At 43.9% G+C, this 13,048-nt stretch overlaps 1 protein-coding gene across 2 annotated transcripts in view; it reads left to right on the forward strand.

The window, feature by feature from the left end:
- Positions 1-13,048, forward strand: part of UTP20 (UTP20 small subunit processome component) — a 63,226-nt gene that overhangs the window by 40,016 nt on the left and 10,162 nt on the right. For both annotated transcript variants that reach the window (XM_074870856.1, XM_074870857.1), the window contains 16 exons: positions 292-429; positions 1,713-1,852; positions 2,365-2,444; positions 3,282-3,571; positions 4,038-4,177; positions 4,658-4,814; positions 5,640-5,738; positions 6,342-6,509; positions 7,203-7,369; positions 8,289-8,430; positions 8,728-8,844; positions 9,621-9,791; positions 10,587-10,715; positions 11,214-11,324; positions 12,090-12,169; positions 12,908-12,977. In XM_074870856.1, coding sequence (XP_074726957.1) covers positions 292-429; positions 1,713-1,852; positions 2,365-2,444; positions 3,282-3,571; positions 4,038-4,177; positions 4,658-4,814; positions 5,640-5,738; positions 6,342-6,509; positions 7,203-7,369; positions 8,289-8,430; positions 8,728-8,844; positions 9,621-9,791; positions 10,587-10,715; positions 11,214-11,324; positions 12,090-12,169; positions 12,908-12,977 — 2,199 coding nt within the window. The remainder of the gene's footprint in view (positions 1-291; positions 430-1,712; positions 1,853-2,364; positions 2,445-3,281; positions 3,572-4,037; positions 4,178-4,657; positions 4,815-5,639; positions 5,739-6,341; positions 6,510-7,202; positions 7,370-8,288; positions 8,431-8,727; positions 8,845-9,620; positions 9,792-10,586; positions 10,716-11,213; positions 11,325-12,089; positions 12,170-12,907; positions 12,978-13,048) is intronic.

The following is a 13,048-nucleotide window of genomic DNA, read 5'->3' on the forward strand; positions in this document are numbered from 1 at the left end:
CTTCTCATCTTGTATCCATTGCCTCACTTGTCTGATATCTGAAGACAGCACAGTCTTATGATTGTAAATTCACAGTGAAATATCCCATTGAGTTGGAATATTTGAGACAAAAGGCTAGTGAAACCCAGAGACTGAAGGAAAAGGACACGGTCTGTCCTTGGAAATGACCATAATATGTTTATGTCATTACTTAAAATTGAGGCATTTTCAGAACTGTTGAACATATATGCTCCCTCATGCTAGCTGTGACTCAAGCACCACCTCATTCACTGTCTCTCATGTTTGGCTCAGATCCACAGAAGGGCACGAGCTCTGAGGAAGGTGGCTAAGCATCTCACTGAAAAAAAGCTTGTGCTGTCTTCTAAATCCCTGCAGAACTACGTCATGCCTTACGCTACTACTGCCATTTTTAACGAAAAAATGCTTAAGGTAGGCTTTTAAATTAATGCGTTCATTTGAATATTTTCACCTTTCTTGTATACCATTCTCCTTAAAAGACTAACCACTTTGAAAGGCTGATAGGTTTGTGGAGTGAGTGTTCCCCTTTCAGACGAGAGTGCTGTGCTTCTTCTGGTGGCAGAAAAATGGTTTGGAAGGTGCAGATGCAGTCTGGGCCCAATCCTGTATCTGCTAAACCTGTCCTGTTTCTCGAAGGTGGATCTCTTAACTGTTTGGGGGTTGGGGTGGGTTTTTTTGGTTGGTTTGGTTTTTGTCTTGGGGTTATACTTGTTTGCATTTTTTGTAATCAGGTTATTATTTTTTCCCCTCTGCCTTCAGACTGCTCTCTTACTGTTCAGTTGTGAGATTAGTTACTGTCTGGCAGCAGAATGTGTGCGGTGGGGAACATAGGCTGTGCCTAGTAATTGAGGTGGGAATAAATACTGTTTTCTCTAGAGTTACAGGGAAACTCCAGGAATTGCCTGAAAACCTCAAGTCATTAGCAGCTTTATAATTTTAAGTTTGAAGGGTGAAGAATTTGTCAGTTACTTTCCATACATTTTATTGAAAATAAATGCAGTGAAATTACTTGTAATGTCAATGTGGATAAACTTTCTACTTGTGACTTGGAAGAAAAGCAAGGTTTCACACTTCTGTAGTTCCCTGCCCACTATTGGGAGAACAGCAGAGCTGCTTATGTCAGACCAAGCAAATGTCTGATTTGCTTACTGTCTGAAATATTCTTCTGGAGCTGAAACAATTACAGCTTGGGCACAGAACCCAGCACCTGTATCCATACAGACTATGCCCATCAGTAGAGTGACTGCAGTCGCTCTTTAACCAATGGGAGGTAAAACGAATTGATAGAAACCTTGGTAAAGAAACAAATGCATTTTGTTTCACATCAGAAATGGGTTAATGATGTGTATTTCTAGTGGATCAGTGTAGCCCAGCAATGTGCAATGTGTCTGTGGTTAGATATCTTGACTGGTTTTTAGTTCTTCACACAAGTGAACCCACAGATTTAGTTATGTGAGACAAGTTAAATATGTGTAGAAATATTTGGAGGATGTGGTCTGGAGATCTGCTTGGTTAGCTATGATTTTTTTTTTTTTTACCTGTTGATCAGGAAGAGATCTAGAAAAGCTGAATACCAAGCATCTCCACTAGAGAGACATTACTACTTGTGGCTCTTGTTGCTCTGAGTAAAGTATGCTTTAGAGACATGTTCATCATGAATGCTAACAGCAACTGAATTTCTATCTTTTGGGCAGCATGAAAATATGGTAACAGCCTCAGTTGAAGTTGTTGGAGCTGTCTGCCGACATCTCTCTTGGTCAGCTTACTTGTACCACTTAAAGCATTTCATCCATGTCCTTCAAACAGGACAGATCAGCCCGAAGCTGGGAGTCAGGTAGGTACTAAGAGTGATGCTGCTTTAGGTTTCACCAAAGGCAAAATTCAGTGTCTTAAGGAGCATCACATGGGTTTTAGCATCCTCCCTGGAATGAGAGACTGCCAACTTTGAGGTGGGCTTATGCAGGTGAAAGTGGGTATGGCCTTGCAGCTTACAACTATTGAAGGATTAAGAGGTCATTACTTTCTCATGCTGTGTCTCACTGAGTGCATGCCAGCATTACGAGCTTCTATCTGTCAGGCTGTCCCTGTTCCTGGGTCACCTCCATTGCTCCAGTACCGCTGTCTGCAAGGCTCTACAGTGAGCTAGGTCACAGAATGCATCTAGCTGAAAAGCAACTGTTTTTTATTTGCTGGGTTGTTATTTCAGGATAAACCTCCTTATGCTTCACTATAGCTGAGTCTGAAGTTTTCCAAAAAGCACTTTGAAGATTTTTCTGTTGTGTTCATCTATGAAGCCTCTCCTTTTTGTGTGGAGGGCTGATCTCTCTTTGTGTTTTCCTTCCGCAGCTTGTTAGAGACAGTGCTGGAAGCCTTTCACTTTGACCATGAAACGCTTGAAAAGCAGCTTTTGACCATTGACAACCAAGGTGAGCTTTCTGCTCGTGATTGTAGAAAAACTTTCTCTAACTGCTCAAAGTGCAGCTAACGAAAATTTTGTGTTTTACTCTTGAGGTCAGCTTTTTAAAATGTGCACATTGGAAGCTAGTTTTGACTTGCCCTCCTTAGGAGCAATGCAGACTGTCCTTCTGTGTGTTGACAAAGTGAGGAGAGGTGAGGGGAACCATCTCCATATTAAGTCTCCATCCCAGGCCTCCATAAGCCAAAACAGCCTGGCCTGGGTTTATGCAAATCTGGGGGGGTTCTTCAAGGTCTGCATCCACCCATGTGGCTGCTGACACATCTGAGTTTTTTGTCCTTGATGTTGACTACTCTCATCTGCAGCCTGAGAGGGGTGCTGTATGTCCTTGCCTTGCTTCCCCTGCCATTTCATGGGAAGGAGTTATATCTTTGGCTTCTTCACCATTGTGGTTACCTATGTTGTGGCCTTTGGGATATTCTGAGAAAGGAGGCAGGTATCTCACATCTGTGCTTGTCAGTACCTCCTGCCTTGTGAAATTCTCAAATGTAAGTGAATGACAGTTCTCTAAGGTTCAAGCACATTGACCTGCTAAGCTGTCTATGGAGTTCAGCCAAAGAGTAACCCAGTCTTTGCTTTAAGCCTAGCCCTGCGGAGTGATTATCAGAAACCCGCATGCCAGAGCTTCTCGACCTGATAAAACAACTCTGATGATTACTGATTATTTGCTGTAGCTGATGATAGGTAGGAGTGTTGTCAAGAACAAAGCCATCACAAGAGTTTCTTTTGAGGGGTCAATATTTTTGGCCTCCTATATTTACCTGTGCTTTTGACAATTATTTGACAGAAGCTGCTGCCATGGACCTTGAGCCAGTGGTGGAGGCTGAAGAAGCCATGGAGCTGGAGCAGAGTGAAGGAAAAGAGGAGGTGGTTGAGGAAAAGAAAGGGAAGAATCTCCCTGAGGAGCCACCAGAACCTGAGCAAGCAGCTGAGACATCGGAAGATGCTGAGCAAGTGACCAAACCTGTTTGTTTCTTACCCCGAAATAAAGAGGAGCTGGAGTGTCTCATCAAACACATTCAAGATACAGTTACAGTCAACATCTTGCCTAAATTGCACAGGTGTATTGTTGCAAAGGTGAGGAGTTGACATTGGAAGGGCATTTTGCAGGCCTGTGCTGCTACTGTAAAGGTTGGGATGCTACTTTAGAGCCAGTGGAAATGCAGCACAAAAAAAAAAAGATGCAACTGGAGAGAGACCACCTGAAAGCACATTGCTGTGTCATGGAGATTACTGACAGACCCTCTGGTCAGTGTGGGTGTGGTGTCTACTTCCCTGCTGAGAAGTGACTTGAACCACACAAGTGAAATGATTCACTTTGTACAGCCTATTGAAAAGTTCTCAGCCACTTGCTAGCACCCAACTTTGCTTCTGTATTGAAAACACAGGGATTCATCTCACCTGTCCTTTAGCAGTTTGGGTTTTTCCTGTAGTCAGCAGAGGATAGCAACTTGCCTTGTTGGCTTCTTCTAGGGTTTGTTGAGAAAAAGCAGGATTTGTTTATGTATATTAAAAGTGCATTGTGTCTTGCTCTATTAAAAAGGTTAAAAGAGATGAGGAACACAAGCTTGTGAAATCCAATGTTGTGAATGATGATGAGGTAGTTCGTGTTCCGTTAGCTTTTGCGATGGTCAGGATGATGCAGTGTCTTCCCCAAGAAGTGATGGAAGCCAACTTGCCAAGGTAAATCACATTGGAGCTCCTTAAATGTTGTTCATTGTGCTGGGAATGAGTGCAGGTACCTTTCTCAAGTTGTGGTTATGTACAAGGCTAAATCCAAGAGGGGCATCTTAATAGCCCTTAAATACTTTTTTTGGAAACTCATTTTCCTAGTGACATTCCCCTCTGTCAACATTTGACTTCTGTAAAGCTAAGTTTGAAAGGAATTTGGTAAATCCTTAAATAAGAGCAGAACTGTGAAGCAAGGTGCAGAGATAGGGGTGGCAGAGCCAGGGGAAGGAATAATGTACAGGAAGAAAAGACAATCAGTGAAATACCTTGAAGGACAGGAGGTGTGTGTATGACTATAAAGCCTTTCTGTGAGGCTGGTCTTGAGTGTAGCTCTGGTTATGAAACAGCCCTGAAAAGCAGGCTCCTTAGCCTGCAGTAAAATTAGTTCTGTTCTGTTTGGGGATGAACTAAGTTGTCTATCTCTGTTTTCAGCATCCTGCTGAAAGTTTGCACGTTTCTGAGGAACAGATTTCAGGAAATCCGGGACATTGCCCGTAACACCCTCACTAAAATCATGGAAGTGTTGGGAGTGCAGTACCTTCTGTACATCTTAAAAGAGATGCAGTCCACTCTTGTCCATGGGTATCAGGTAATGCTGAAATTCTTCCTCTTCTGCTCTCTGCAGGGTTTTTTTCATGTGTTAGGAGGAGAATTTGAAGGGAAATTGCTACTGAAATTGTTTTGCACTGGTAGAATAGCTTGGTATAATACAACTGAATACTATTGCTAGTGCCAACATCAGTCTTTGTTGTGTCAAGTGAGGGTCTGTACCCAAAGAACTTAGAGTCTAAGCAGCAAACAAGAGAGGATCTCCATTCTCCCAGTGAAGAGATGAGGTACGGAGGTGAAGGATGAATTTCTGGTTCCAGTAAGATCAGTGGTAATCTTTCCAGTAAGGTCATTAGGGCCAAGCATCATCTGATGCGAGTTGCCACAGAGACTGCACAGATAGTATGTGGTGATGCTAATTGAAGTCTTGCTTCCTAGGTCGAGAGCCAAGGCTCTGACTCTTAATTTGTCTTTCCTCTTTCCATGGTGGTTGGGTTTGAGAATAATTTTCTATGTGAATTACCACAGTGGAATAGCATGAGCTTCTAGTTGCTGTAACAGTGAAAGCGCCAATTAACACAGCCTAAAAATATCAGTAAGAGCACTGGGGAGAGTGGAGATTCCAGCCCTCCTGCCAGTATGTGGAGGGACAGGGATCCTCTTCCTGCTGCTGGTACATGGATTCTTGTCCTTTCAGTGATGATTTTTTTTTTTTTTTTTATTTCCCCCCCCGCCCCCCCCCCATATTGAGAGCTCAAGTGCAGTGTGTGAGTTGTGATGTCTCTACTATGGGAGTCTCTCCATCCAGTATTATTAAAAGTCTATACAGGGGTTTGGAAACATGATCTGTTCTCTTTTTCTCTAGCTCCATGTGCTGACTTTCACTGTGAACCTGTTACTGAAGGGCCTTACTACCAGGCTCAGTGCTGGTGATTTGGACCCCTGCTTAGATATCCTGATTGAGGTACAAGCTATTCAAGATTGAAGGAAAGAGCATCATGAAGTGCCTGGGGCAGGTTCTGGGAGGAGAAGGTTTTGTGTAGATTGTCTTGGACTTGGTGGCAAACAGGGCTGATTGTGTGTCTGCTGCAAAGGAGGGAGACTGTTTTCTACTGAGACATAGCAGACTCCTTGTAGAGTAGCAAAGTATCTCTGGGGCTGTATGCTGAGCCCTGCATCCTGAGAGGGAATGTGTTCAAGATTAAGATACCTAACTGTGTTTCCCTGTACTCTAAATGTCTGATCAAGTCAACAGACATCTGTCAGTGCAGTCCACGGAGCCCAGGAGTTCAGCTGGCCACCCAGATGGTGTATATTTGGATGTCTTGGTCTGACTGTAGTCCCACTCCTTGTATCACACCACCACCAAGGGGTGTGAGAACAGTGTCCTCATCTGCTGTGCTCAAGCTAGGTGTTTTATGTTGACAAAGTAAATGTAGACATAATTTGTGGGAAGCCTGGAGAATTGCTTTTTCTGTGAGTGGGGAAGAATAGTGTTCTGCTTCTGGAAGAATCTGGCTCTGCTTTTCTGCTCCTCTCATTCACTTCTCTTGCCTGATTTCCAAAGATTTTCAACCAAGAGTTGTTTGGGAATGTAGCTGAAGAGAAGGAAGTGAAGGGAATTGTCTCCAAAGTCATGGAAGCACGCAAGAACAAGAGTTACGATTCCTATGAAATTCTTGGAAGGTTCATAGGAAAGGGCCAGGTGACGAAACTTATTCTGCCACTGAAAGAGGTAAGAAAAGTCAGCCAGAGTCTCTTAACTCTCAATTCTGTATGGTCTAAAAGAAACTCTAGAGCCTCTGGGTGGCTACTGTGAAATAACCTATAAAATTCCTGCTTTGGCTTCCCATTTTTCTTTTGAAAAGCAGTATGCGTCCAGCTCATAAAATGAGATTTTACTATTGATGTCCAGGGCAAGGAATGGCATTCTGGGAAGCTTCCAACCTCTGCTGGAGAGGAAGCATCCCACGATGAATTCTCCATACCCTCTCCCTCTGCCAACTCTTGTTTCCTCTGGAGCTCCAAAGTCCTGCAAGGCTGCTCTGTGGTTTGATCTCTTGTGCATGAAGGAAATGCCTCCAAAATGTATTCAGGGTCTGTCCATGTGTAATAATTGCCTTTTCAGAGATGCAGTGTTTTGAGTAGAGTGCAAGCTCACACAGAAGTGGAGCCCTGGTTTGCTCATGAGCTCTGGAGTGGTGGCAATAGGTGAACTGTCTGGAGACTGAGAAGAGGCTGGAGAGAAAGGGAGGGATGTTGGGGCAGAGCTGAGGTGATGGCATGCTGTTCATGTAGAGATCTGGGGACTTCCAGCAACATGTGGTGAGGGAGGAATTGCTCTGGCTTTTCCCATGATTTCTGAATGCAGATAGCAGATCATTGCCCTTGTGTTGCCCTCCTGACTTTCATGGTTCTGCCTTTGCAGATTCTGGAGAGCACCACGAGCTTGAAAATAGTCCGGAAGGTGCATGAGGCATTGCGTCACATCGTGGCAGGGCTGATCTTCAATTCAGACATGAACGCAGAATCTCTCCTCCTCCTCAGTCATGGTCTCATCAGTGAAAACTTGCCTCTGCTCACTGAGAAGGCCAAGTGAGTTCCAGGATGTTACCTAGATGGTCTGTTATGGGTTGGGGAGGTTTGCTTGCAGAAATGGCAGCTCTCAAGTTCAACCAGTCAAATGTATGAGAGTTTCCTTGCTTTTATTTGCCTTTTGTTTTCAATGTAAGTGAACTATTTGGGCAGTCAGAGGGGAAGGTGAAAGCTTGGAAATGGGAGTGAGCACTTGCTGAGCTCATGGGAGTCTACTCTTACAAGTACTCAGGGACTTCAGCAAGGCTTTTTTACTATCTGGTAAGCTGGTGTATGCATTTGGGTGTTTGGATGAAGGGCTGAAGGGCAGTGTTTAGAAGTGAGCTACAAACTGCCATATAAGGTGTTTGGGGTTCTGGACATTTTCATGGGGTCAGGAACAATAGAATCTGTGGGCTGTCACTTTATCACTTAGGTGCTGGTGCAGAAGTGAGGGAGAACCATCAGATTTCCTCTCTGGTGGTGTCCCTGCTCAGAGCAGCATCTGGGCATCTTGCATTTCCTGTTATGTAGACTGGCTTGCTCTAGCATCTGACAGCTGTTTGCAGACCACTTGGGGCAATTTTTGAAGCCATCAAAAATTGAAATAAATATCAGTAAATGAAATGCAGTGGCAGGAGGTGTATTTGCTTGAAGGAACTACCAAAGTTGGTCTGTCCATCAGACGAAAAAAGTGGGGATGTTTTGCAAATCAGTGTGCATTTGTTATCTTCGTAATAGTGACATGGTTCTCAAGTCTGAGAGTCCCATCTGTCATGCTGCTCTCAAGTTTGTTTTATTTCATTGTGTTCTGGCTGTGACCTGCTTTTGCTTGCTGTGTGGGTAGCAGCTGAACACAGTCCAGCTCTCTTGCTCCCAACAAGCTTGTTGTGGAGGGGGTTGAAATATGAATATTCTCCTTTGCCATGCTGCTTTTCAGAAAAAAAGGTGACCCTCCTCCAGATCCTCGGCTGCAACCAGAGAGCTGCCTGCTGCTCCAACCCACTCCCATGAGAGGAGGGCAGAAAGCACGTGTCAGCAGCAGGACTAACACGTGTATCTTAGTTGATTCAGGACTTCGGGTAAGGATCTCCTCAGATACAAAGCCTTGCAGTAAAAGTTTTTGCTAAGAGTGTTCAGAGGAAGGTATTCTGGATATATTGTGTTAATGACACAGCCAATAGCCTTAACTTTATTTTGCATGTGGTAACTCCAGTGGTGCCTCTTAGAGAGCTATAAAAAGTGCTCAACCTGTTACAGGTGTTTGAATGGGTATGGCATAAATTCTGCTATAACCTGAAACAATATGTAGGACCTTACTTGATTTGTTTGAGTCCCAGCCTGACTTTGAGATGAATGTCCTGTGTTTTCTACATCAGCTGCTGCACATGAGCCTGAAGAGGTCCAAAGTAAATTCTTCTGAGGAGCATGTTTTGGAAATGTTAGACCCTTTTGTTCAGCTGCTTATAGACTGCCTGAAATCTATGGATGTCAAGGTACAGTTCTGAGCTGGAGCTTGTCTGTTCTACTAAGAAGGGTCCTGCCCACAAATGTCGTCTTGCAGTTGATCTGCAAGAGACAAGAAAGCCATCCAGTTTTCATACCTGATTTCATAGGTGTGCAGATTAAGATGTTTGAGGACATGATATCCCAAGGAGGAGGATTGTGGCTGATGGTAGACTGAATGCTCTGCCCTTAGTGCTGCAGGTTCAAGTATGGACAAGTTCTGGAGCATGTTCATACAGGGACTTTGCAGACTTCTTGGGCTGTCTGTGTGGCTGCTGGGAGCAGTGTTGTCACAACTGTGGTTTCTTTTGATCCAACTCCAGTGTCTTTCCCAGCACCAAGGCAGCCTCCTTTTTCGGCAGCTTTGGGTTTAAGTGAGCCTAGGAGGGAGGCTGTTAAACCTTAAGTTTTCCGGGAATGGAAGGCATGCCTCATACGCTATCAGATACTTGGAGCAGGGCTTTCAGGTGATCTGGGTTTTTGGCAGAGCAACTTCTATGCCTTGAAGGCACCTCTGCTTCAGAAAGAGTTTCTGCCTCTGCTGAATCAGCACTGTGTTAATGTCTTTAACTAGTAAAATCAAAGTTAGAGAATGAGGGAGTGGCAAGTAGTGTTTTTAGAACTGAGAAACCCTTTGTATTACATATGAATGGCTTTAAAGAGGTTAATTTTGTTAGCTAATTGCCTTTTACCACAGTTGCAGATGGGCTAAGAAAAGTGTTCTCTGTCACTGTACCCACACATGTCCTTTGGCTCTTTCATACAGGTGATAACTGGTGCTCTACAGTCTTTAGTATGGATTTTAAAGTTCCCTTTGCCTTCTGTCAGTACAAATCTGGAGCAACTCATTAAGCAGCTTTTCCTCTTACTGAAAGAATTTGCCAAGACAGGAATAGCCAAAGGCCAGAATTTCCACCTGGTTGTGAGCTGTTTCAAAGTAAGTCAGACCCAGCTCTGCTGTTTTCTACTGCAGGATTAACTTTGTAGAATGAGACTGTTCCAACCGCAGATCTGTCCCGCAGCTGTCCCTGGAGAGGTAGTCTGGAGATCACAAGGTAGTGATGGAAATGTGACCTTGCTGATTCTTTCCCAAGTGCAAACTTAAAGAAAGGTACTTCCTCGAAATGCCCAGCTTGGATCTAAAGAAATGTTTTTACAAAAGCATATTTGCCTTCTTTCGTCCTTAGAATAGTATCTTGTTGCCACCCTGTCTTTTGAGAGGTGTCAGTTTTGCACTTGAATAGCTTGCTTTTAACATGATTCATGGAAGTAAACCCTGGAAGCTGAAATGAGACAAGGGAAAGAGGCAATTAATAGTAGTAATAACTACACTTACAGTATGCAGTGCCTTCCTATAGATGTCTTCTAAATGCATTGCTGAATTAATTATGGCTTCATGATCATAAGGGAAAGTTAAGAGTAATACATGCTGAATGTCAGTGCCAGAAGAATTTTTCCCTCTTCCTGACAGTGTTCCTGCCTCATGGTTCACGTCTACGAGCATCCCCACTCATTTCAACAACTAGTCTGAATTTGTGTATTTGCTTGTGTTCAGTTTTTATCTCAAAATTGCCAGCTGAAAGCAAAATGTAGTGAGAACAATGTTAGCTGCATGTTTCAGAGCAGCAGTTCATCTTTTCAAACCTAAGCGATATAAACAGTCAGGCTTTGGTGTGGGCTTATATTTTATGCCACTGCATGTGTATTGACAATGTGCAATTTGATTTTGTAGTGTGTAACAATACTTGTGAAGAATGCAAAGAGTCAGATAACAAGCAAACAGCTCCAAGTGTTGCTTGGCTTTGCTGAAGAAGACATTTATGATTCATCACGTCAAGCCACTGCCTTTGGCCTTCTCAAGGTATTTCTGTGCAGCAGGCGTATGGGTTCTGTGAGCTGTGGGAATGGCAGTGATTCTGCTTCTTGGGGAAAGGCTGTACGATCTCACGTCAGGAACAGGCCACAGAATGCTGTTAAGGCTCTCTGTTCTAAGGGGGGAAAAAGCAACAGAGTTTTCCCATTTGACTCATAGTCACTCTTCAGAACTGTTTGGGAGGCTGTTTTATGCACATGTATATGAGGGTTATGAGGATGTATTTGGATCTGAGGATGTTTTTGCTAAAGAATTGACATTTCTAATCATTAGTCCAGGTATTCTGTGTCATCCAAAAGAAATAGATATGGATTTGTAAGCCACCCTTTTTTTTTTTTTTTTTTTAAAGTTGCTCTGGCTATGTTTGAAGATGTGAAAAAGTCAGTGTTAGTGTACCTGAGGCTGGTAGAGTCCCAGGTTATAGTACTGCATCTCATGCTGTACAAGCAAAATGGCATGATTTCACCTGTACTTTCACATTTTTAGGCTATTTTATCCAGGAAGCTCATTGTCCCTGAAATTGATGATGTGCTGCAGAAGGTTGCCCAGCTGGCCATCACGGGTCAGAGTGAGCCAGTACGAGTCCAGTGCAGGCAGGTTAGTAGAATGGAAAGTCATCTTGCTTTACTTATAGATGTCTAACATGCTAGAGGGCTTAGTGTGGCCATCCCAGCTCTCACAGACGTGTGCCTTAAACCTGCTGAACCCCTAACCTCATTTCCCCTCCTTACTAATCCATGTTCCCTTTGTTATCTGGCTGGCTTCAGTTCTTGTGACTGGTTCATAGCAGAATCGCAGACTGCTTGCCTATAGTGAGACTGCTCGCCATGGCGTACCTTCAGAGGGCTGCTCAGCAGCGGTGACGTGGTCCCTTCTTTGGAGGCTTTTAGACCCATGTAATGAAGAGCCTTGCCCTTTTCTGAATCCCAGCAGAAAGGAATTTGCCACAAATCCATGACTCCTCCCACTACTTCCTCATTCTTTCCAAGCTAAAAGCAACCTAAAGGCAGAATTAGTTGCTTCATTTGAAGCACTGGATACAGATGCAGCAGGAGCTGTGCATAACCAAATACTGCATTTCCATAGTTACAGGATGAATTTTGAAGGATGCAGAATCTCTCTTAACAGAAGCCTGCACAAATCACAGTAATACTCTAAAGACAGTTGTCAAATGCCTGCAGATCTTGTTCCGGGCACAGAGCTTAGGAGCAGTTGTTGACTCCTTGTGTAATAGGAATGGGATGAAAGGGATGATTCTCATAAACTTGCTGCTCCACTACTAAATTTTCTTCATAACCTTTTTACAGGCTTTTCTGAGTGTTTCTTGTAACTCCTTTCTGTGTTGTTGGTTTTTCTTTCCAGATTTACTTAAAATATATTCTGGACTACCCTCTTGGTGAAAAGCTGAAACCCAATTTGGATTTCATACTCGCACAACTGGAGTGAGTTTGTATTCCCCAACATCTCTGTCAGAATAGAACCTTGTTGCTTAAATACGACTTTAGTGGCCACCTTGTGTGCCAAAGGGCTGTTCGTGAGGAGCAGAGGGTGTGGCTGAAGTCTTCATTTTCCTATCTCTAAAACACTTCTCTTTTTCAGAGATGGGTTGTTTGATAAAGCAAGCCCTTTTTCTCTTCCCTGTTTCACAGCTGGCTTTGTTCTTCATCTCTTTGTAAGCCACCTTTCTATTGTTTGCCTAGTGGTTAACCAGCTCTGCTGGTTGTAAACCAGGTGAACTGGAAAATCCAGAAAGAGTAAGGGAAGGTGCGTTTATATGACTGCTGTCCCCTGGCAATGGTCTCAACTGCAGTTGCAGGCACAGTTGAGATCAACTGCACCAATTCAGCAGGAGCAGTGTTCCTGAAACCTCCTTCTGAGCATGACCCCTCCCTTGCTCAGGGTGACAGTAGTTTACCATGTTCTCCAGCACCTTAGCGCAAGTGTCACTGTGCTGACTCAAGCTGGCTGGAGCCCTTTTTCTCCTGCTTGTGTCTCTGTGCCCATTCTCTGGGAGATGGAGCTGATGGGCCTGTTGCTTCTCCTAAGGATCAGACCATGTCTGGCAGCTGTTGTAGAAAGATCCCTGTCAGTGTCTGTTCCTGGCATTGGCCATTCTTGTAAATTGTTAGCAACTTCGTAGAGTATTAACCCAGCCTTGACCGTTGGTCATTTCCTCACAGGTACGAGTATGAGACTGGAAGGGAATCTGCACTGGAGATGATTGCGTACCTCCTTGACATGTTCCCACAGGTAACAGGCACCCTTGGTGTTCCAAGCATCAAGCAGTTACTGTGGCTTACAGTAACAGCATTTTCAGAGCA

The sequence above is a fragment of the Strix uralensis genome, chromosome 5 (genome assembly GCF_047716275.1).
Source record: "Strix uralensis isolate ZFMK-TIS-50842 chromosome 5, bStrUra1, whole genome shotgun sequence".
Classification (NCBI taxonomy): Eukaryota; Metazoa; Chordata; class Aves; order Strigiformes; family Strigidae; genus Strix; species Strix uralensis.